Raw genomic sequence first — 25,064 nt, forward strand, 5'->3', positions numbered from 1 at the left:
AAATAAAAGCTAGCCAAAGATCAGCAGCCTAAGCCTGTGCTCCAAGGTCAGCCTGGCCAGACTCAAAGGACACCTAAAGTTGTGTGTCTTCTGAAGGTTGTAGCCTAATGCAAATGCAGAGTTAAGAGTTCACTTTTGTACTGGTACAAAGGTTTACCTGTTCCTCAAGAGGCCCCAGCAGACTCGAACACATGATGCTGTTGAGAAGGAGGCTGTAGTCATCATAGACCCCCAGAAAGCTAGATTTATTTTTTGCTTCCTTGTGCCAGGCAGTGGGCAGAGTGTTCTCCATAGCCTCTTTCTTTCACTTGTGGCCCTTCCCCTGCTTGAGAGCCAGCCTGTTCCACGGCAGGAAGAACCAAATCAGAAAATTGAAGACACTGCCTCAAGTAACACTTTGAAAGTGTGAATATGTGCTCTATATTTTAAGCCCCTTCTTTCATGATTCTGAATGATTAATGGTTTGATATGAAACCAGGAGGCATTTACTATCACTGTTTATTTACCACACGTGTAGCCAGCACTGAACTTACACCCTGGCCAGGAACGCTTGGGTTTGGTCATTCCTGAAATAATATCATACTTTCATGGACATTATATAATCTTTCTGCTTGCACTAACCCTGTGAGCTCACATGGTTACTTTACATCAGGGAAATCGAGGCTCAGAGAACTGAAGACAGTGGCCAAATTGTGCTGTAAGTGGCAGAGCTGCCCCTCAAGTTCCTGCTTTTCTGACTCCAAGGCCAGGGTGTGTTTTCCTGGCCAACGTGCCTTGCTTTGCTGTACCTTGCCTCTGGAAGAAGCGTGGGTGCTCCAGGGAACCGAGATGGCCCCCCGCAGTGACTGTGTGTGTCTTCCCTTCTGCAGTCAGCCCCAGCAAGGAGATCAAGATCGTGTCTGCAGTGCGGAGGAGCAGCATGAGCAGCTGTGGCAGCAGCGGCTACTTTAGTAGCAGCCCCACCCTCAGCAGCAGCCCCCCTGTGCTCTGCAACCCCAAGTCTGGTGAGTTCACAAAAGGCGGTCTTGCTCCTGGCTATGGGTTCTGGGATAGATGTGCAGGCTGGGTTCCCTGGTAAACAAATCTCCCTGAAATGGAGGGAGAGTGCAGGAATCTTGTGAGAGCTGGCTCTTAGGGGAGAGAGTAGAATGGGCAGAGGAGAAATTAGATGGCGAGTCAGTCTCAGTGAAGGCTGCATTGGACCCCAGTGGAAGATCTGCACTGGGTGGCCCCATAGAGTCACATGGAGTTGTGTTGAGAGGGCTGGGCTTTTTACCTACCCACAAGTTAACCAGATTTTAAATGTTGCTATCCCAGAGAGGAAGGCATGACTGGCCAGTGTTGCTCTCTTCAGAGAAGTGGTTCCCAAAGACAGCTGAGGGCCATCTGCTGTGAGCTCTCCCAGCAGCTGGGAGGAGCCCTCAGTCCTCGAGGGGCAGCTGCTCACTATAATAGGAGAAACAGCGCTTCCCCAGGCTGGAGGGTACAGAGACACATCAGAGGCTCGTGCTCTTAAGGAAGAATGGATCTATGCAAATCCACCTGTCTCTGGAATTCCTGGGTACCTTACACTTTTAAAATCTACTCATCAACCTCTATGGTCTCTGTATGCCTGGGGAAAAAATGTAGGTTCAAAGCATGTTGAACTTGTACTATGAAACAATCCTCCCTTGACCTCATCACCCAGGAACCTGCAATCCATCCACATTACCCCTTTCTCACTCCCCCTACCTGCCCGGTCCTCCCTGTTCTTCCCAGGATGAGATGGTGTGTGACATCATTATAGTCATCACTTGAGAACATCCTCACCTCCAGTTGTTCATTGCACTTTTCCACCTTCCCTTCAGTGTGTCCTTTCAGGGGACTTTGTTCCTTCTGTTCATGTTTCCCCAGCATCAGATGTTGGGGATACAGAGACGAGAGGCCATGACCCCTTAGCTCAATGAGCACCTCATCCTCATGGAGGAAAAATCAAAACATAGTAAGATGAAGAGCTAAAAGATGTTCTTCAAAAGGTTTAGAGAGAAACTTGTCATCCAATGCTACTGTCTGGGAAGGTGGCTGCTTTTCCTGATCTAACTTTTGTTTCCCTGCCTTCTGAGAACTGGTGGCAAGAATAAACTTGCAAGCAAATGAAGAAACTTGCTTCCATCCTGGTCCTGGCTGCAAAATTATCGAATACCCATGTTCTACTGGGTTTTGCTGTTACTGGAATGTGCTTGTAAGGGAGAATGAGAAAGGAGAAGGACTTCCTAGAAAAAGGATATTGAGGGCTTGTCTTGTGTGTGCTAGGCCCTGAGTTCCATCCCCAGCACAATAATAAAAGAAGAAGAAGGATATATGAAAGCTGGATAGAAATCTGCAAGGCCTCCCCAAAGTTAAAAGCAAAAGATCTCAGTTTCAAAAAAAGGACAGTCATGCTATCTCCATTTTTCCAAATATATTTGTGTGTGTGTGTATGTGTGTGTGTGTGTGTGTGTATACATATATTTATATTTGTGTATATACATATGTATATATTTGCACATGCTAAACAAGTGCTCTACCACTGAATTACACCCGCAGCCCCCACCCACAGATGGATAGGTAGATTAAAAACCTTTTTTTTTATATCAGATATTGGACCTAGGGGTGCTTACCCACTGAGGCACATTCGCAGCCTATTTTACTTTTTACTTAAGACAGGGTCTCACTAAGTTGCTGAGGCTGGCCTCGAACTTACAATCCTCCTGCCTCAGCTGATATTGCAGGGGTGTGCCACCAAGGCTGGATATTTATTTTTTTGATTGCATATGATAAAATATGAACAAAGGGTTAATTATTTAAATTAGCAACACATCTATGTGCCCCGAGGTGGGTTATACTGTTTCCTGTTTTCCCCTTTCACCCAGATCAGAGGGAAGAATTCACTGATAAGTGGGCAGAAAAGGAAGCTGCCTTCTTGAGTCTCTGAGGTGAAGTCCCTTGTGAAGGTGGCCAGTACTTTGTGAGCTCATCTATGATCTTTTTTTTTTTTTCTCAAGCAGATAAACAGGCCTTCAAAGTAAAGAATTTAAAATTAACCACCCAGAAACATCAATATGTATTTTTGGTAGTTTATTAAAAAAATGCCTTAAGCCAGACATTCTGCCCAAAAAACTATAGATATTATGACCATAATCAGTATCCTGCTAAAGTGTTATCTTCCAAGGATATGAAAAAAGAACTCTAAGGATATTTTTTCAAGCCTCAAAAGTTTCTAGTTTTTCAAAGTAATAAAGAAATAAAGTACATTAAAATAAATGGTCAGTGTGATGGTGTCCTGTATTCAGATTCATAAACTCCATGAGGATTTATGGGGCATGGAGAGGAATTGTCTGCCAGGATTAAAAAATATCTCATCCCTCCAACATGGACCACTTTTCTTATCTCCTTTCCATCTACTGAGAGATTCTGTTCCCAGCTGGATATTTAACCTACTCCCTTTTGTTTAGTGAACATAAAATCATTTGCTGTTTTATAAGCTTCTGAGAGTAAAAGTAGTAATCTCAGCCATCTGTCATCTCCACAGAAGCATTTCACTGCCTTTAACTAAGAGATCTTGTTAGGCCTGGGCTGCACCCAACAGATAAGACCCAGCTGCTTGGAAATCACATATGCCTTGCCCCACACTCCTGCCCACTTGTGAAGGGCTGGTGTCTGACCTCTGGTTGCCACTTGCAAAGGGAATTAGAGCTGGCACTTGTCCAGGATGGCTTGGCTCTGGCACTTTCCATTTCTTTGTGGCACTTAAGTCCCTGATTTTCATATAAACTAGAATGCTCTCTGTCCCTGATCAACTATTCTAGAAGGAAGGGGAAATCCTTTCTCCAGTTCTTAATAGGCATACAACAGATGATAAAGTTATTTGTGGGTGTTTTTTATAGCTGGCGGGTCAGGAATTGGCTACTGGCTTTTCCATCTTGGTAGGCAACAGCAACAGGTGAGCCGCTGAAAACAGACATCTTAGGATGAACAGACACCACACCACACCCCTGTCTTCCAGAGCTTCTGAGCCCTTCTGTCTACTTACAAGACAGCATAGTGCAAGGGGTCAGTGTAACACAGTGGCTGAGAATGTGGACATGGATATTCAACATCTGACTTTGGTCCTAATTCTCGAAGCTGCTAATTAGCTTTAGGTCCTTGGCCATAAATACTTTAACTATTTTAGGTTTGTTTTCTCACATATAAAATGAGGATACTGATGAACCTAACTCATTAGTTCTTGTGATAATTAACTGAATAATGGGTTACCTAGCATGATACTCAGGACATGCTGAATTCTCAGAAAAATTCACCAGTATTATTACTATGGGCACAAGGCAGTATTATATGTAGCCCTGTGTTCCTATGTTATTTAGGAAATGAGTAGAACTTTAATGCATGGGACAAGGGCAGTGTGGGAATGGGGCTGGATCGGGTTAGTGCTTAAAGCTTGACTATCAGACTGCTGGAGCTATTTTTTTCCTACCTCTGAAACATATAAATGCATAATGGATTTATGAGAGAGAAATGGGAAAAATAGAAAACATGACATTTTCCTTTATAGGAAAACTTCGACCCTGTCCTTTGTCCCTTCTGCTTCTATTCCTTTTGCTACCCACCAACTCCTTAGCTCTGTGGGTGGGTTTAGGGTTACTTGTTTGCTGATATTTTAGTACTAACAGTGGGGCAAGGGCCTGGCCACTGTAGTTCACTGATGGTCACGTAACAGGTGTTCACTAAGTATCTGCTGAATGAATGAAGGAAGGTCTTTCAGGTACTCATTCCCTGACCCTGTGTCTGCTTCTCAGTGCTCAAGAGGCCAGTCACTTCTGAGGAGCTCCTGACTCCTGGAGCACCGTACGCGAGGAAGACGTTCACGGTATGCTTATGCCTTGTTTTTTCTCCTGTGATACTCATTTTTCTGTCATGTCAACATGTTGATGTGTAGCTCATGGACTGAACTGAAAACTTGTCCTAAATTTCCTTTGTTTTTCACATGTGTTGTGAGCAAACTATGTTAACATAAACAAAACACATTTGTGTCTTTCCAGAATACCACAATTTATTGAATAACAGTAAATTCACAGGTTATACCATGCTGATCAGTGGCAGTTCACTGAATATTTGTGGGTCACCTGGTAGTCATAAGCCAGGAGATCACAGGTTCTTTTACTCTAATCTTAGTTTCTAGTATCTGTAACACTCAAGTTATACTTTATACAACTATATACACAGTTTACAGAAAGGTCAAGAAGAAGTTAAGGCAGCCATTGGGGTTCAGGAGGCTGCATTGAGAGAAAAGGCAGAGAGAGACATGAATGCAAAGTCAAAGAGTCAGTGGAGGTGGTCGGGATGCAGAACTGTCAAAGCACAGGAACTTATGCTAGGCCAAGGTCTGCCTGGACAGCAGGTTCACAGTGTCAGCTTGAGATGTTAGCTTGGAGTGGGTGTACATGGTGATCACTGGCAGGAGAAACTGCTCTGCTAAAGTCCAAGGACAGAGATTCAGAGGTTCATCACTGTGGGTTTTCCTGGGCAAGCTTGGGACGAGTGACAGGTGACAGGAAAAGGGTGCTGTCGTGACTAGACTCAGGGTGCTTCTCCTTTTTGGGCCTCAAGTAGAGGGTTGTTTCATTCAGTGGTCTGGGGTGTTTGATAAGCTCATGAGCCTATTTTATTTTTCCCCCATATGAGTTTGATACACCTGTCCATGTGCTTCTGATTAATTTGATGAGTCCACAGGTGGCCAATTTTATTAGTGTGATTAATTTATCAGTTTTTGGCTTATGGTTGTTTTATGTTTGCCTGTTTGTACAAACAAGGTATAGAGTCATTCTACCTGAGCACTTAAACTCAACATTGTGTAGCTTATGGCAGACTACAAAATGGAGCAGCTCAGGTTTAGGCCCAGCCTGAACACTGCTGTTTTATATATCATGAAATAACTCAGAGAGGGCACAGCCTGCTCTCTATATTATGAAAGTAGGCTCTTTTTTTTTTTTGACACTAAGACACTAAAACATAAAGCACATTAGGTCTTTACATGATTCACTTGTTATTCACATAGTATTTTGGTATCTTAAATTATTTTTGATATGTCTTTTAAAAAGAGATTTCCATTATGCACTTATGCTAATGTAATTATGGAATTCTAAGGCAAGTGGTAGTGCAAATAATGCCAACAATTTCTTCTGCATTACACTTAATTTTAAAAATCACTTAAGACAGTAAGGGAATCTTAAGGTAGAAAAAGGGAACAATCGAATAAATTGTTCCACTGTAAATAGTGGTGCCTTTTACAATATCAGCAAACCCTGAGTTGTGAAGGCATCTAATTTGGGGCCCTGTGTGGCTGTGAGGGGTTCCTGAAGACCCACTGGGGAAAGGCCCTGCAGCCTTAACTCTGCCTCCCTCTAGCCCCAGAGGTTTTCTTCAGAATGTGGAAGTCTTCTGATTGACAGCACCTCCCCCATCCCCTTCCTTTCAGATTCCTCACATCTACATCAACTTCCTCTTTTATACACTTCTCTTTCCTCTTGTTTTCCATTACCTCAGGTAGAGAAACACACACACACACACACACACACACACACACACAAGCTTTCCACAATCATACATAATGCAAACATTTTTTGATGGCTACTTCTGTTGCTGAGCTGGAGGACTTAACATGAGAAGGCACTCATACATATTTGTATCCAGGGAAAAGGCAAAGCGTGCATTTGGGAGTGAAATTTTGTATAATAAACGAAATAAGAGCAAACCCTAAAATCGCTAAAGTGATTAAGAATCTTGAGAATTTCCACCAAATTCCTGCTTTCCCCAGTCTCCAGCTTTGAAGAGACGGTGGATTGTATTTATTTTAGGCTTTTAGTTTTATGCCAGCATTGCTAGTAATTGATTGCGAACGCGTTTCATCTGTATTTCAACTAACATATGTGTTAAGGATGAGTCTGAGAGCGCCCAGGGAATGTAACTGCCGATTATATTAGTGATTCTATAGGAAAAGTTTATGTACTATTTCTAAAATAACTTTTGGATTGGAGTCTACTTATAAATGAAGAACTTTTTGTACCTTTTCACTTCGTTTTTCTCTTCCCTTATTTCTTTGTTTCTGTTGTTGGTACTGGGAATTGAACACAAAGGTGCTCTACCACTGAGCTATATTCCCAGCCCTTTTTATTTTTCTCTTTTGAGACAGTCTCTCTGAGTTGCCCAGGGTGACCTCAAATTTGCAATACTCCTGTGGAAGTCTTCAGAATCACTGGAATTACAAGTGCATGCCACTGCGCCTGGATCACTTTATTTTCTTGGTATAGAAAATTGTTTCAAGAAATACTAGGCTCTTCATATTTCTCATTATTAGTAATTTAAATTGTTCTTCCAGACATGAGTGACATAGCTAGATAATAGCGTATCGTTTGGATCCAGATGGAAAAGACAAACTTGGGGTAGAGATTGGATTTGGAGAGAAATTTCAACCATGTTTTTAAGATCTTCTAAACCGTCTACTAGATTTTGATATTGAATTGTCGAGCAGCCTAAGAAAGAGGCAGTCTGCCAATTATTTATTGAGTAGTGCCCTCCCAAAAGCAACTTCCTTCTGCAAAACAGGTTCTGTTTCTCAACCACATTTTCCACAGAGCTATGCCTGCTTTCGTGATAGAAGCAAAGTATTCCATCCCCTTAATAAGGTGGCGAGGAAGTGGAGAAAGATGTGTCATGGCACATGCTTAATCCTGTGCTGGTTTTCTGTCTCTTGGCAGGACAGGCAAATTGCCAGGGACTGCCTGCCGATTGTTAATTGTGGTTTTCTTCTCTAGATTGTTGGCGATGCGGTTGGCTGGGGCTTTGTGGTACGAGGAAGTAAGCCATGCCACATCCAGGCTGTGGACCCCAGTGGCCCTGCAGCGGCAGCAGGAATGAAGGTACTCCCAGACCTTTCTGATTTGGTTTGTATCTGTCCTGGGTTCGGGCTGCAATTCTGTCATGGGATCCAAAGCCCTCTCAGGTTGTGCCCTTTCTATTTCTTAATCTCCACACCCTTTACCTGTCCCAGGTAACACTTCCAGCCTTATTTATTATTTGATGCCATCTGTACTTTCTCTCCCTAAGTGTTTTTGTTCCATTTTTGTCAAATTTTCTTTTCCCTTTCTGAATAGGGTCGAGATGAAGCCAACCAGGGAAGAAGGTTTGCCCACTTCTTGCCTCTACTTTGTAGTCTCCAAACTCCCATTGTTTTTCTTTCTTTTTTTCCCTACATTTCTCTTCTTAATGCTGAATTTGGAGGAGAGGAAATAAATAAATGTGTGTGTATATATATATATATATATATATATATATATATATATAATAAATGTGTGTGTATATATATATATACACACATATATATATATATACACATTATATATATATAATAAAATAAAACAAATAAATAAATGTGTGTGTGTATATATATATATATACATTATATATATATATATAAAATAAAACAAATAAATAAATGTGTGTGTGTATATATATATATATACACACACACATTTATTTATTTGTTTGTTTGTTTTCAGCGGGGAGGGATGCTGGGGATTGAACTCAGGGACACTCAACCAATAAGCCACATCCCCAGCCCTATTTTGTATCTTATTTAGAGACAGGGTCTCACTAAGTTGCTTAGCACCTCGCTAAGTTGCTGAGGCTGGCTTTGAACTTGTTTTCCTCCTGCCGCTAGGATTACAGGTATGCGCCACCACACCCAGATGTATGTATTTATTTATATATATTTACATAAACATATATATTTCTTTTTGCTTAAATCTCATATCAAAATCTGTTGTTTATGTTGTAGGCAAGGTCCATTCTGTGGATTATGTGCCATCAGTAGGTCATACTAGACCCTAATGAGCACATATTGAGAAAAGAAGTCATGGAATTTGAAGAGAACAATATTCATATCTTGATTCTGCTAGTTACTGGCTTTTTGAGCAAGTTTGGTGACATCTCAGAACCTATTTCCTGTTCTCTGAAATGGCATTAATCTTTCCCTTAACTCTTTTATGTATTATATATGTGGACATACTTGATAAAGTACAAACAGCTACACAAATATCAATTCAATATTGAATGAATTGAAATATTTTCTGGCAATAATTTTACATATTGTTTGGTATTAAAGTGATGTGTGTCCAAGAAAATTTGGAAAACATAGACAAGCCTAAAAAAAGTTGAAATTGCCTATCATCTTTCTTAATCCAGAAATGACAACTATATAACATTCTAAAAGCAGCCTTCTGGATGTATAATTAGCACCCAGTAGAGTAGTACCATTTACATTTTGATTTTTATTTTTCTAGACTTCTTGTATGCATATATGGAAATATATTGTCTTCATGACAGAAATGAAAGAGAATATTGAAAGCATTGATTTTTCTCAGAGCTTCGAAACACCGTTATCTAGCACAGTTTTGTTCTGTCATCTGTGAAACATTTCCCAGGGCGATTGATCTCAGTTATCCGGGACATGGGAGGGTTCAGCAAGCTGGAAAGCTATAGATCACTCTCACCATTCACTCATCAGTGCTTTCGTCCTCTCCCATCAGGCTTTTTCTGGTGCAGCAACAGGCGTGATTTGATTCTCCACCTGTCTGGTTTCCAGCATGTGCCCTCTGGCGTTGGTGTACACACTGGGGAAAAAGGGGGAGCAAAGAGCTTCACCTTTAGTGCCAGTCTAGGTAATCAGGCTGGTATGATTAGGTGCTGGCCCTGCACCCTGATTTCACAACCTTGTCCGAATAGGGGAGGCACAGTCCTGATGTGCCCTGTGCCTCATGGCAGCTGTGGAAACCTCAGAAGACCTTCCCTACCTTCTCAGTACCACAGCAGGCACAGCACCAAAGAAACTCAGCAGGAAAGTTGGCTAGGAACATAAAGCGCAAGCACTTGTGTCTGTGCCGAGGCTGAATTTCTCATTTTCTAATGGAACTCTTGGCTGTGGAAAGGATCTTACATTTTATTTCCACAGTAAAGTACCCAGTATGGATGATTTTGGCAGAGAGCTTCGGTGCTGAGCGTGCATTCGTTCACATGAGGACTTGGCTTTAAGCACATTTCCTTTGAGGAAAATAGTAGATTTATATTGCAACTGAAGAACTTGCTTTGCCTAGCCAAGTGTATAGGGAATTTAATTGATTCTAGTTCATCTCTGTCAATTAACATGCATAATTGGCATGTCAGTTAATTAACTGTTTGCTGTATGTACCTGGATAAATGGGTTTCCTGATATATGTATTTTTTATTTTATAAACTAATACATCATATGGTTTATATTTTTATTTTCCTTGGAAGTTTATAATGGTTTTCCTATATCCTGGAGCTGTATAGAATTCATCAGAGCAGCTCTTCTGCAATTGTATAACATAGCTCTCTTATTCAGCAGAATGCTCTATCCTGAGCTTCTCTACTTAAAAGTAGCTTTATTTGTATTCTATCCCATTTTATTTTATTTGCAGTACTGGATCCAGGGGTGCTGTACCACTGATCCATATCCCCAGCTCTTCTTTTAAATTTTTTAAAATTTTGAGACAGGGTCTCTCCAAGTTGCCAAGGCTGAATTTGAACTTGTGATCCTTTAGCCTCAGCATCTGGAGTTGCTAGGATTATAGGCTAACACAAAGCAGCCTGCACCTTGCCAGGGTAATTCTTCCTGAACAGGAAGGAATAAGCCACAGGAGAATTAAAGTCTGAAATAATTAGTGAAGAAATAAGACAAAGTCAGAATTAGTTTTAAGGGAGCGCCAGATGGGTTCTCCCAGTCCTGGTGGAAGCTGGAACAGAACAGTTAGAAAACGGCTCCGTTTCTTTATTTAAGGAAGAGCATCAAAGGCGGGGATAGGTTTCAGTGGGTAGAGTCTTGCTTCATGGTGTCTTGTAGTGGACAGCTTGATTGGCATCTTGGGAAGCCGCACCTATCTCTGGGAGTCTGTGTGGCTAGGTGGCTGCAGCAGGTCACTGGTGCTGTGTGGAACCTGGAGGAGCTGAATAGAACTCATATGTATCTGGGCTGTCTTAACCAGCAGAAGTGCCACTGGAAGTTTCCAGATACCAGACCTTCTTATTCACTGACTACAATGCCAGTTTGGTTCATACAGAGTCCACAATGGCTCTTGACAACAGGTGTGTGCCACCTCATCCAACTTAAAACCATTTTAAACTGCACACACTTCATCTCCTTGGAAATTAATAAAACAAATCAGCATATTAAAATTCTAATCTTACAGAGGGCTAATTTTGTTGCAATTGTTTAACACAGCATTTTATCACTTAAGAGAAACACTCAAATGGAGTCTTTATTGGTTAAGATAGCTCTCAAACTGTTAGAAGATGCCTTTGGCCAAACTGTATTGTAATGAAATTTATAGAGAGATAGTTTTGAATTGCACTGTTGGTTTGTTGGTTAAATGAAAATGATGGTGAATATCATGCCCTTTGAATAATTTAGCTGTGTTTATTCATTAGAGATACTTTGTGCATGATTCTGTGACCTAAAACACTTACTAATCTAATATTTTACCACCTGTGCTAGTAATAGAATGTTTCAGTTTCATAAGAAGCCACTTCTATAATGTAATACTAAAGGCTTGTTTCCACCAACCTGTCTTGCCATAAGGTTTTGATTTTGCGGTTCTTTCAAGGGGTCTAAGGGAAGGTCTGCTGATGTCTCTACAACTCTAGAGTGGAGTATGAAATATGCAAAGTGTCAAAAGTGTGGTGCACCCATGGCTGCACATTTGTATTTCCTTCTTCCCACATTTTCTATCTGCTGACTTTTCACTCATCTTTGGGATTTCATCAGCAGCTGCTGTTCCTTTCAATACAAAGGGGAAGGGAGGAAACATGAAAAGGAACACAGTTTCCTGAATATCTTCTCTGCCTGTACCTTACTGGCCCTTCTCTTCATGAGCCCATTTAATGGCTACAGCAAAATACTAATATCCTGGGGGAGCAGCAATTTCAGGATCTCTGTCTTCTCTGTCACTCCAGTTAACTCCATTTCTGGACCACGCTATGATCACCTTATCCTACATGATCCTCTAATAAGCGGCCTTCTTTCTAACCAGGCAGACTTTTTACATTTCACTAATATCTCATGATCGCGCCTAGGTCCAGCTCTTAAGTAAATCTAATTAATTGACTCTGGCCATGAATGCTCTAATGGCTTCCTGTCACAATGAGAATAAACTCCAGATGTCTTTTGTGGACTGCAGAGTCCTTGATCTGGTTCTGCAGATCAGAACCTCATCTCCTGCACCGTGTTGCTTAGAGCACCCCTGACTTTCTCTTTGTGCTTCCCAAATATCAGGTTTGTTCCTACTTGAGGAAAGATGGCTGGTTCCATTGTTATCTTTCTAATCTCAGGTTACATGTTGATTTTTCAGAGAAGCCTTCCTTAAATATCCTGTGATATTCCCCTATCTTCCACCAGCTGCTCTTCATCATATCATCCTGCTCTCTTAGTCATTTCAGTCTGCTGTATCAAAAATAATATAAACTAGGGGCTGAGGTTGTAGCTCAGTGATAGAGTGTTTGCCCAACACGTGTGAGACACTGGGTTTAATCCTCAGCACCATATAAAAATAAATAAATAAATAAAATAAAGGTATTGTGTCCAATAATAATAATATACACTGGGAGGTGTAAATGATAAGCATTTGTTTGGAAAGTCCGAGATCAAGATACTGGCGGATCCATTGTCTGTCAGGGCCTGCTACCTGGTTTTCAAAGGCCGCCTTCTTGCTGTTTCCTCACATGTCATAGAGCAGAGAGAAGAGCAAGTCTTCCTGTCATCTTCTTATAAAAGCACCAGTCCCATCCACTCTCATGACCTAATCCCTTCCTGAAGGCCCCGCCTCTGTGTTCTTCTACAAAAGTTTCAGGGAACTTACATACGGAGCCACCTGTATCATAAACTTGGGCCTTTCCCATATATGGTCTTGACTTTTGAAGGTGGGTGGGTTACAGTCTCTCTGCTTCACAAGTGAGGAAACCCAATTAATTCCTTCCTGGTTACCAGTTTGTAAATATCAAGAGCTAGATTCAAATCCACATGCTTCTCATAGTATTAGTTCAAGAAATACAAACCAAGGCACAGCCCAATAGATGACATGTCCCATTAAAATCTTAAACCCTAGGTAGAATGCTCTTGGATTCATGACCTTTCATGCCTCCTGTGCAGAGACTGTATATTCTATTCAAAGTACATTGGTAAAGTGGTCACATGTTCATCTGGGTTGGCTTGAAGAAGATCAAATGAGTAGTTTTAGTCCCTGACACTGGCCCCTCACTTAGGTGAGGACTAGATCTTGCAATGTCATCTAAGTGAAAAATCTAAAATACTTACTTTCATTAGTTAAATGAAACACTTGTTAGAACCAACGGTTGAGCCTTTAGGCTATGAAGGAATCTGAGCCATATTTACAAATAAAGGACAAAAGATATCCTTGCTTTTTTCTGGAAAGTTTATTTTTCTTGTGGGAATAATTAAATCCTGCCAGAAACAGTATTCCAGTTTTCATGCTGCCCCGTGCCAAGTCTCAGAGGGATTTCAAGACTCCTGGCTTCTTTTCTTGTTTCCTGCTGTGATGAATTGATGGATATGGACTGACTCCATCTCTTTTCTCTGTTTACTTATTTCTTTGCATGTTTATATAGAAACAGAACTATCTGAGTCAGAATAAGGAATTAGTGGCCATTATATCTTTTTTCCCCCTCTTAAAAATTGACTTGTTTTTCACACAGAGAAAAAAAAAATTCAAAATCCTGCCCATTGATCTTTCCTCCCCAGGCACAGAGTGCTATGTTATTTCATGGAATTTACCTACTGCACCAAAAGAGGCCAGATTCTTACCTAATTGGCCAAGATCGTTTGGCCACTAAAGTAAATTATGGAATTACCATCCACCCAGATTTTTAAAAAATGACTCTTTTTTTTTTTTTGATGTTTTTAAAAGTAGCTCCTTTCCAGGTGACTACAGGGTGCTCTGTGTCTTGGCTGCCCCTTGCAGAGGGTGACAGGAATAGTGGGGAGGAGGATCCTCCTCTTGCCACTGGGCAGGACTGGGAGGGAAGAGACAACTCCTTTGCCTGGGAGGGACCTGCCAATAAGCGAGGGCCACTTCCCGGGCTCAGACTCACATCATCTCCTGCTCTGTCCCCTTCCTTAGCAGGGAGCCTTCCCTGTGCCAGGCTCCAACAGTCCTCAAGTGCACATTCACCTCTACCATGTGCTTGGCATTAGGTTAGGCCATCCTGGGATTTACAGTTGAGAGAGGAAAAGAGACATTAAGCAAACACTTCCCCTAATGAATGTAGAGTTACTGTAGGAAAGGAAGGGGGGGGGGGGACTGGTGCTTCTGCCTTTGCAGAATAAAGGGGGAATGAGCAGAAACACTTCCTGACCTTCAGGGGAAAGAAGGCCTGAGCTGAGACCCAGAGAATGAACAGAAACTAGCTAAGTGTGTGTACACCCTGCATGTGTATGGGTGTTTACAGGATTGGGTGTTCACATGAGTATACTCACACACAAGTTTTATTCTGTATGGAGGGAACCCAGAAGGTAGCATGGTGTCTTGCAGAAAAGAATGAAAGTCATAACCAGACTGCAGTGTGAGGAGAATTGGGAAGGAGGGAGCTGTGGGTTAGGGAAGTTTCTTGCCTTTTTAAAAAAAATTATCAGTCCCATGAGGAATATGTCTAAAATATGTTTTTTTCTAGTTATTCCTCCCTGTGAAATGTAGATCCCAGTGATTTACAGAGTACCTGTTTATCTATTATGTTCTACTGTATATATGTATACAGTGTGTGTATATACATATATATTCTACTATATATATGTCTATACAAATGCACATACGCTTTATACTTAAAAATAGGATAAGCTGGGTGAAACAGGTCACAGCTAAAATCCCAGCAACTCAGGAGGCAAAGGCAAGAGGATTGCAAGTTCAAGGGCAAATCTCAGCAACTTAGCAAGGTCCTAAGCAAATTAACAAGATCCTGTCTCCAAATAAATAAATAAATAAATAAATAAAAAGATGGAGGATATAGCTCAATGATCAGTGTCCCTGGATTCAATCTCCAGTACTGCCAAATCAATCAAAATGATTTAATCAATACGCACACACACACACATATGTATGTGTGTGTGTGTGTGTGTGTGTGTGTATATATATATATATATATTTTCATACTCTAAGAAGCAATATTTGTTTTTTAGGGGCTATGTCCCCTTTCCTCCATGAGAAAGCATGATTTAGAGGAAGGAAGAGATTCAAGAGCTTTATAAAATTATATTCTGAGTTGAGGCATAATTTTCATGCAATAATGCACATGGCTTTTAAGTGTGTAGTTTATAGGTTTGGTCAGATGTGCACGCTAGTGTCACTACCAGTCAGATTGTAGGACATGTCACTCCAGGAAACTCTTCATGTCTCTTTCATGTCAGCCCCTCCCCCAGAGGCAGCCATGGATATGATTTCTGTCATAAGAAATTGGGTTTTGGGAGTCAGATGGATCCCTTCGCCCCTCCTCCTGCCTGTGTAAGGTTTGGCACATCATTTAGCTTCCCGGGCCCCTCTCTCTCATCTGCTGACTGAGGACCTTTGTGACTCTGCCTCAGGGCTAGACGAAGGGTTGAGGGAGGTGGTGTACAGAGCCCCTTACCAGGCTGGGCACCTGGTCCTCCCCTCTGTCCCACTCTGAGTAATACATGGGTGCATCTCTAAGAGCCCAGCTATAGCCAGTTTATAAAATAAAGCTGAATACCTCTTCAGTCTTGGACTTTGTCTTAGTGCCTCTGAATGTCATGCTTGCCAGTCCAGTTGCCCTGTGCTCTGCCCTGCCCATTCCAAGGTCACTTCATGGTCTAACATAACTGCTGACGTGATAGTGATTAGGTTTGCATTCTAGCCACACTGAAGGGAAGAAAGGAAGCAGAGGGCACTGCCCTCATTTAAAAATACTTCTTGGGAGTTGCACATACTACTTTCCATTTCCCCACATTTCTATTCCTCACCTCATCTTGAGAGCCACCATCACACTCTGCTGGATATAGGGACACAGGCTCTGCCTGACTAGCTTCATCTTGGCCATTGGTAGCCCTGTCCCCACATGCCATTTTCCACTTCCAGAAATGTCCAGGAGCATCTCTGCTTCTCCTGGCCATCCTCTCATTCTTTTCATCTGGCCCATCTCTTCCCCGCTCTCTTCAGGCCCATGTCCACCTTCACCTAGAGCTTGAGACTCAAGTGTGTTATTGCCACTAGGTCATGTGATGGATAGTCCAGACTTCAGTGTCAGACTCCTGGGTTTGAGTCCCAGCTTCACCACTTTTTCTTAGTAACAAGGATAGTTGCTTAAAGTCTGAGCCTCAAATTCTTCATCTCCAAAAGGGGGCTTATAAAAGTCATGAGCAAATGTAATTTGTGTTCTAGACCTTGGGACCATGTAATATGGGTCATGCTAAACAGACCAGAGCAGAATATCTGGTGTCTCTTCTTCTAATCCTGTCAGGGCTCCCCCTTTATGACCTCATTAACATTAATTACTTCCTTATTCTAAATACAGTTGCACTGGGGATTGGGGTGTCAATATATGAATAGAGGGGTAGGGTGAGGGGAGCACCCCATTCAGTCCATAGCATTGACCAATCCAAGCATCTTGGGGATTAAAGACAAGCACAGTTGTGTCTTTATCTACTAGGATGAGGCAGGTGGCTCAGAAGAAGATTCTATAGTCTCAGACTATATATCTGTTTTGATTAAGTTATGAGTGACAAAAATCCTTCAAAAGACATAAAATCCTTCAATATATATAGTTACTATTGTCATGTAAAAGCTGGAAATAAAGCAGCCTGTGGCTGAATTGTGTCTCTGTGATTTTGATCACCTATTTTGTTTTTCACTGTTTTCCATCTTCCATTTCCAAGGTCACTTCATGGTCTAACATAACTGCTGAAATGATACTGATTAGGTTTGCATTCTAGCCACTCTGAAGGGAAGAAAGGAAGCAGAGGGCACTGCCCCTCATTTAAAAATACTTCCTGGGAGTTGCACATACTACTTCTTTTGTATCCCACTGGCTAGAATATAACCACACATGGCTTGGATGCAAGAAAATATGGGGAATGGACATTTTATTTTGAGTGGCTGTTGCAAATTCACATTGTACTTTAATTGGGGACCATCCTCCAGTCCTAACCCCTAGTGCCTCAGAAGTTGAGTTGACTTTATTTGGATTATTAAGATGAGGTTATTAGAGTGACCCCAATCTAATATGACTTGTGTCCTTATAAGAATAGGAAACTAGACGTAGGGACAGATGCACAAAAAGACGATGTGAAAACCCCCAGGGAGAAGATGTCCACATAACAGGAGCGATGGAGCTACATGCTAAGGAATGCCAAGGATCGCTTACAAACTTAAAAACAAAACCTGGACAACCCAAGGAAGGACTCAATTCTAGAGCCATCAGAGAGAGCAAGGTGACACCTTGATTTCACACTTCTAGCATCCAGAGCTGTGAGACCAAATATTCTTGTTATTCTAAGCCATCCAATTTGGGGGACTTTGTTACAGGAACCCTAGGAAATAAATACAGTTGCCATGTCCAGAAAAAAATGGGGGTTCTATTAATAAAGGATAGTGGATATTGGGGGACAACTAATAATTTCTGTCATGACCTCCCCCCCCAAAAAACCCTGCACAAATATCCTACAACACATATTTACTGAGTGCCTACCCCACGTGATGCCCTATGGCAGGCACAGGGGATTCAGTAGGGAGCAAAGGCAGCAAGGTTCCTGCCTTTGGGGCTTCAGGTTTAGTGATGAGGCAGCTATTAATGACCTGCAAATATCTATTACACACAAATATTTAGTTATAAACTGTGGAACATGTATTTGAAAGGAACATTCCTGAAGGCAAGGCTTCGGTTCCTACATTACAGATTTTTGCGTACTTACACATTTCATCCATTGTCAGAGTTCCACAGAGACGACTCGGAAACAGGCATCGAGTCTGTCCTTTTGCCTTTAGCTTCAGAATCCCTTAATTCGACCCACCATACTTTCTGCCAGATGAAATGATATTATCATTGGTATTACTGTTAGAACTCGGGGTCCTCCAGAAGAGCCTCTAAGAGAAAGTGAAATGACGGAAACTGAAGTGGGAACATTGGTTTGCCACAAGGTCAGATCCCTGGAACAGATATTCTGGGTATTGAGTTGATTGAAGGCTTTGTTTTGCACATTCCTGAACCTCCTCCACTCTCTTCCATCTCAATAAATAACATCAACATCCACCCAGTTGCCTGGGCCAGAAATCTAGAAATCAGCCATGCTTTTCTCTATTTCCTCTAGTTTAAGATGCTTCTAAAATGTATCTTGAGCGAACGAGTTTCATTTTTGTTTTCTAAAAGGATTTGAGCATGTCAGCAGATATTCAGTTAATATAACAGATACAAAAGTCACAGATGCCACTGAACCTATATACATTACTAAAAAGGTATTTTTTTTTCATTTAATGATTGGGAACATATTCTCCTCTTTCAGTAGGTTTAAAATGGATAACTGATAAAAGCTCTAAGATATATTAAAGCAATACTTGCTGAGTGATATGACACACCAAGCACCATGCTAGGTATATTATATCTGTCTTACCATTTAAGATAATAATCAGCAGACATAGTTATTGTCTCCATTTTTACAGATGGAAAAAAAATAAGATTCAGAGAGGCTAAGAAATTCACATAAGGTCAAGACTTGAATATGAATTCATGTATGCTGGGAACTTGATCCTGTGCTTTGGAATTGTTATTGCTCATGTATGGAGCTGATTATCTCAAATGAAGGCATAGGCCAGAAGTTCCCTTTGTATTGTAGGGATTTAGATAATCTTGTAGCCTGAGCATAATATTACACTGGGGGCCACTCTACATGGGCTCATGCTGTAAAGCCATATTCTCCAAGAATATAATACCAATAGATGGCATTTTGAGGAAGTGATAAGTTCATATCAATAAAATTTTTAAAACTGAAAGTGTTGTGTTTTGGAAACAAGGAAGAACATATACATGTCTCTGAATTTTCTGTACCCCAAGGATTTGAGCAGCTCAAAACAGTTCACCTTTAGGATACATTTGAAAAATCAACATTTTAGCAGATCTCCTGAATGAATATTTGCTGTTGATCTGATCTAAAAGCCTGAACCCTAGCCTCCCAGGAGACCATGTGTAGATCCTGATGACGCGATTGTAGAGAGCCTTAAGCAAAGTTTGGACTCAGCATCAGCAGACACTTTGTTCCACTCAGGGCTTAGCATCTGTTTTTTCCTGACTCTGCTCTGTGTGACAGTGGCTCACGTTCTTACTCAGGTTGAATTCCATAGTTAAGCCTTTTTTCCTTTTGCCCCAAGGCTTCATTTTCTTCCCCATCCATCCTCTAGCACAACATACTTCTCCCACCAGCACTGTTGTGGAATGAGACGTCAGCATGTACAAAAAGCCTCCAGACTGGCAGGGCCTCAAGGATGTCCCAAATCCCACAGGGCTGGTCTTCTGAGACCACTTTCCAACCAACTTGATTTTTAGGAAGTAAAGGCAGCATTGACAATGTGTAATGGGCATTAGCTCAGCTTTTGATTTTGACTCAAATCTAGTGTTTTACATTGAAGAGCTTTACAAAAAGAACTATCATAGGGTAAAGATATCTTTGCCAAAAATGTTTGAAATCCACCCATAAATAAATGGTTTTGGAGTTTCCAAAGCATTATTTCCACTACTAATAATCAGAAAACTTAAAGAGTTGGGAAGGTTCCTTTGATTCTTTTTTTTTTGGGGGGGGCGGGGTAGGGGCAGGGATGGGGGTTGAATTCAAGGGTGCTTAACCATTGAGCCACATCCCCAGCCCTTTTTTATATTTTATTTAGAGAGGGTCTCGCTGAATAGCTTAGGGCCTCACTAAGTTGCTGAGGCTGGCTTTGAACTTGTGATCCTCCTACCTCTGGAGCTGCTGGTATTACATGTGTGTGTTAGCATGCCCGGCAGATTCCTCTGATTTTTAACATTATTTGGAGATCATGTGCCTCTTTGAGGATCTGATGATAGTTATAGACCTTAATCCCAGAAAAAAAGTTGTGCACATGTGTGTGTTACATTTGCACAATTTGATGTTGTGCATGGATCATACAAAAATTTATCCAGGGACCCAGGATAAGAACCTCTGGTTTGACCTCTTCAATTAACAAAAGCAAGGCCTACAGAAGTGAAATTTCTCATTAAGGGTCAAGTGAGATGAGCAGAAGTAAGATATGACCATGATGTTAAATGTGGGGGAATAGACCAACTGCTGTGGTTGTGGTCTGATGGTCACTCGTTTTATATTATTTCCAACTGTCTTCTTCCATCACAGTGATTCCAATATCTGATATGAACTGGGATGTTTTACATTTACATTATGTTCAACTGTTATAATAATAATAATAGTAGCGATAACAATAGTAATAATGATGCTTGCTTTTGTAAAATGTGTGTGAGGACATCACGTTTCTCATTGTAGTATCACAGCTTCCGGAAATAGAGATGAGGAAATACTACTGACTACATTTTACACATTAAAAAATGAAACCCACTGAGTTGTTCATGGCCAAGATGAGAGTCAGTGCCATGAATTGCATTTTAGGGTACTGGGCTTGATTGAATATAATCATCTTGTTTAAAGCAAGGCATAAACAAGAACAAGGATTGCCCAGACCAGGAAGGGCTTCTCATCTTTCACTATGTATCAGAATCATCTGGGAAACTCCTAAAAAGTACTCAGAGATATAGACACGGTTGGTCTGGATTGAGCCCCAGACGTCAGCTCTCTGTGTAAACTCCCAGGTGATTTTCATGCACAGCCAAGTGTAAGGATGTCTGTCCCAGATCTCTGGAGAGAGGAATACACGGCTGTTTGTTCTGCATATTGCTGGACCAGGAACTATGTTGATTTTCATGCCTCAAATTCAGATGGAAAGCGGTATTCTATGACTTGTTTATGAAATCTTTGGTTGATGTACTTTTGATGTTGGGGTATTTCCTTGCAGAGTATCAGTTACACACATTGGAAAACTTTCTAGCTCTGAATGTCAAAATTCTCATGGAGCACACCAAGCCAAGTAGCAGCCCCTAATTCCTAATAACAGTCTCTAGAGCCAAATATTGCTCATGCCTTCATCCTGGTTGCTTTGAATCATCACAGCTGGGCCATGTGGCATTTAGGAAGCCGAGCCTGCCCCAACTAGCAGTGTAAAACACAGTTCACATCTCAGGCACTGTACCTAGGGAAGCTGCCAATGAGCAGCTGTGGTCTTGTACCCTGGGAAGGTTCTACTGTGTCCTGTTTTTGTTTTGTTTTAAGAAGCAGAGCCTTTGTGAAGACAAGAAAAATATACTTCCTAAGGAAAGCTTAGGACTAATTTGAGGAGGTCAGTGTTATTTATTCATATATGCTCTGGGTCTTTTAAAGTGAGGATGTTCCTCCACAAAATACGGGTAAATATTTACTTTCCCCACATGTGTCAACACCTAGTCCTATACCCTCTCAGTGTTGGCAAGAGTTTGTGCAGACTGGTAGAAAGTTCACAGCTCAAGGTTTTAAATGGGGCTCACTTTTGGGGCAGGGAAAGTGTAGAATGTCAGCCATCTGGATAAGGAGTGTCCACAGAGCCCTCTGCATCTCAGGATAAAGCTACATTTGTGACAGCCACGTGTGGACAGCTGTGTAATCACTGCAGACGAAACAGGACCTTAACTATACTGTGTTCTGGGCAGGCTAGCCACCTGCACATGTCCACCCTGGGGTTAATGGGATTCAATTCTGCTTTCTAAAACCTGAGTAATCAACACCAGGCACCTATCTTAACTTTGTAAGCCCAGAGGTACCTGACTGTCCCTGCCTAGACCAGGCCTGGAGAGGCTGTGGCCCACATGTGGAGAGAGGTCAGCTCTCTTAGGATTTTTAAGTCTTGTGGATATAGCATATAAATGGAGAGAAATAACTGGAAGAAAAGGTCATGTTTGGATTTCAAGGCAGTGATGCTGCTTTGATACAGTAGTGGTGGGTATGTGCCATTAAACGTTTGCCCTTATGATTGGATGTGCAGCAGGGAAAGTGGTCTCTATGATGACCATGGACTCTGGGTGATAATGATGTGTGGTGTGGCCTCTTTGGTTCTATAAATGTACCTCTTAAGTGGAAGATGTTGATAATGGGAGAGGCTATGCATGGAGGATTATGGGCAAGGGGATATGGGTCTGTGCTTTCCTCCCTATTTTTCTGTGAACCTATAACTCCTCAAAAATTAGTCTACTTAAAATCATGTTTGTTAAAATCATGATTCAGTGCTCTATTTTGCATCTGTCCATTCCCTACTGTTTCACCCTTCACCTTTGTGTCAGTGATTGGAAGTTAGCTGACTGTCCACCCCAAGCTCTCTCAAAGCTCCTCGCCCATACTCCGTCTCTTCCTGGACACTGCAGCAGCACATCTCATTAGCATGGTCATGTTTCCAAGCCCCTCCTTAATGTTGCATCTCCTATTAATCCCCTTCCCCATGTCTGTCCTTACCATCATTATTCTCCTGGCCAGCCAGGTTTGATTCCTGGAATTCTCTTGTGTCCTCAGCCTGCATCCTCCTTTGTCAGCTGTGCCCGTGCAGGTGAGCTTCCATTTTTATGCCCCCTTTAGTCTTCAGCCTGGGTGACATGTTCCTTTTGACACTTATTTTAGTGGGTCTGAGCTTTTCTTAGCAGAGGCAGCAGGTGATATGAACAGCTGAATATAGAGTGGAAGAGAATAAGAGCAAGTTGGAAGCTACCAGCACTTCTGCATTTATCTCTCACCTCAGAGAAGAGTGACCTCAAGTTATAATCCATCAGCCTCTCTGCATCTGCTTAGGAACTTCCCTTTTTATAATACTTCTTCCATATGCCCTTAGTCCCCAGAAAGCACCTGGGTTGCTTTTGGTTCCCATACCTTCATTCTGCAAATTCTTCTTTCTAGGTGACACTAACTTTCATTCCTGAAGGTTGTAGAGTAGGTTTACAAGGGAAGCTAGTGTCAAAATGTCTGGAAGACTCCGGCCTCATCAGCTGATGGGATTTTGGAAGCCACTGGTCAGTGGTACCATCAGTTGGGGAGAAGAATTGGATGTGGAATGGTAGAGACTAGGGACAGGCACCCTCATGTCCACCCTTCACTGCCATGAACCACAGTAGCCATGAGCAATGGTAGCTGTTTCACTTCCACCTTCCAGATATTGTGCACAGTTCTCTTGTGGCCAACTTGAACCTGGAACTTCACAGGAAAGGGAATCTAGGACATGTAGTTCTAGATTAGCTAAGTTGATACCACAAAACTCCACCCTTTTATTTATATTCATGTTCTTCTGCTGCAACACATAACTAAATCAGGGTCACTCCAGGTGAATTTGGGTTGGCACCAAATAATTACACACAGACAGAAAATACCCTTTTCTTTGGGTTCTGTGATGGCTCTCAACCTTAGGGATCCGTTGGAAAAGAGAAGCAGCACACCTCAAACCCTGATTTTATTGGAGGAGGCTCTTTGGAAGACCAATCCATCCATATAAGGCAGAGGGGTAATGTTAGAAGGGGTAGCCCACTCCCACTGGGTAAAGTCCACTTCCAAAGCTTTGCTCCTCTAGAGGCTCAGCGGAGATGGGGATCCACCTGCTTCCATCGCTCAAACCTAGGGGGCGCTCAGCTCCTATGTGGCAACTCCTGACATTCTTCAGTCCAGAAAATGATCAGTACAGGAGGAAGGGGTGGAGAGAGTGAATGAGGCTCATCCAGAGAGCAGCGGTGAGGATGCTCTGTTAAAGGAAGTTGACAGCTTTCCTTGAGCATCAGACCTCATACCTACTACCAGAGATGGAATTCTACATCCAGAGTGAGGCTGCTTCCATGGTTGTCTCTGTGAGCTAAACCATCTCTGTCTTATTCCCTCTGGCTCTTTGAGACAGGGATACGAAAGGATGAAGTTTTGAAGAGAAGAATCATTTTCATAGTATTTTCTCTCCAGCCTCTAAAAGAACCGGTCCCAGCAAACCCTAGTTGTGTACTCGACATAGTTTACTTCAGCCACTTTGTAAGAGACAGAAGAAATATGACCAAGCTAAATGTGGCTGCCTGGAAAATTTTCTGGGAAACATTTTTGAATGTCCAAAATGTAGTTGGTTTTCCAGAGTTAGACTATAAATTAATCGCTTTCTCGCATAGAGGCTTAGTAAAGGAATTTGGTCCTGGCTAAGATTCTAGTGGTTTAGCATTTAAAGTAACTATTATAGACCTGGGAACTAGCCTAGAGGGTAGAGTGCTTATGTAACTTCATGTCTAGTGGATTCTAAAGGGGATAAAGGAAGGGACCACTTTTTGTTGTTCATTATGCTGGTTATTGTGCTAGTTGCTTACTGAGTATTGTCTCCTTTACTCTTTTCTCGCAACCCTGTGGGCTGAATATTAATTGCATATTATTGTTGAGGCTGAAAGAGTTTGAGCCAAAGCCATGGGTAGTGCAACTGAGTGTGAGAGCTAGAAGCCAAAACAGCTCAGGTTGGTCTGGCTTCAGAGCTTATGATTTCCCTATCATACCCTAGTGCCCTTCAAATGGGTTGAAATTATTTTACTTTCCTGGTCCTCAGTTTCTCCATCTTCCTGCTATATGTTACCCACTCTGCCAGAGGTTAGGTATTCTCTCTCTCTTTTTTTTAAGTTCCTTTTTTTTCTTTTTTAGTTTTATTGATTTTATTTTTTTTTATTTATTTTTTTAACTATACGATGTATTTTTATTTTTTTTAGTCATACATGACAGCAGAATGTATTTTGACATATAATACATACATGGAATGTACATACACCAATCATATTGTCTATTGATTTTATTTTTTAAATACATGACAGAGGAATGCATTACAATTCTTTTTTTTTTTTTTTTTGAATTTTTTTTGATT

General features: G+C 41.5%; 1 protein-coding gene across 1 annotated transcript in view; it reads left to right on the forward strand.

The window, feature by feature from the left end:
* The window catches only part of Deptor (DEP domain containing MTOR interacting protein), a 144,871-nt gene that overhangs the window by 96,252 nt on the left and 23,555 nt on the right, over nucleotides 1–25,064 (forward strand). The window contains exons 6-8 of the mRNA XM_015486419.2: nucleotides 870–1,004; nucleotides 4,815–4,885; nucleotides 7,830–7,934. Of these exons, the coding sequence (XP_015341905.1) occupies nucleotides 870–1,004; nucleotides 4,815–4,885; nucleotides 7,830–7,934 (311 nt within the window). The remainder of the gene's footprint in view (nucleotides 1–869; nucleotides 1,005–4,814; nucleotides 4,886–7,829; nucleotides 7,935–25,064) is intronic.

Source organism: Marmota marmota, unplaced genomic scaffold (assembly GCF_001458135.2).
Source record: "Marmota marmota marmota unplaced genomic scaffold, marMar, whole genome shotgun sequence".
NCBI classification, from domain to species: domain Eukaryota; kingdom Metazoa; phylum Chordata; class Mammalia; order Rodentia; family Sciuridae; genus Marmota; species Marmota marmota.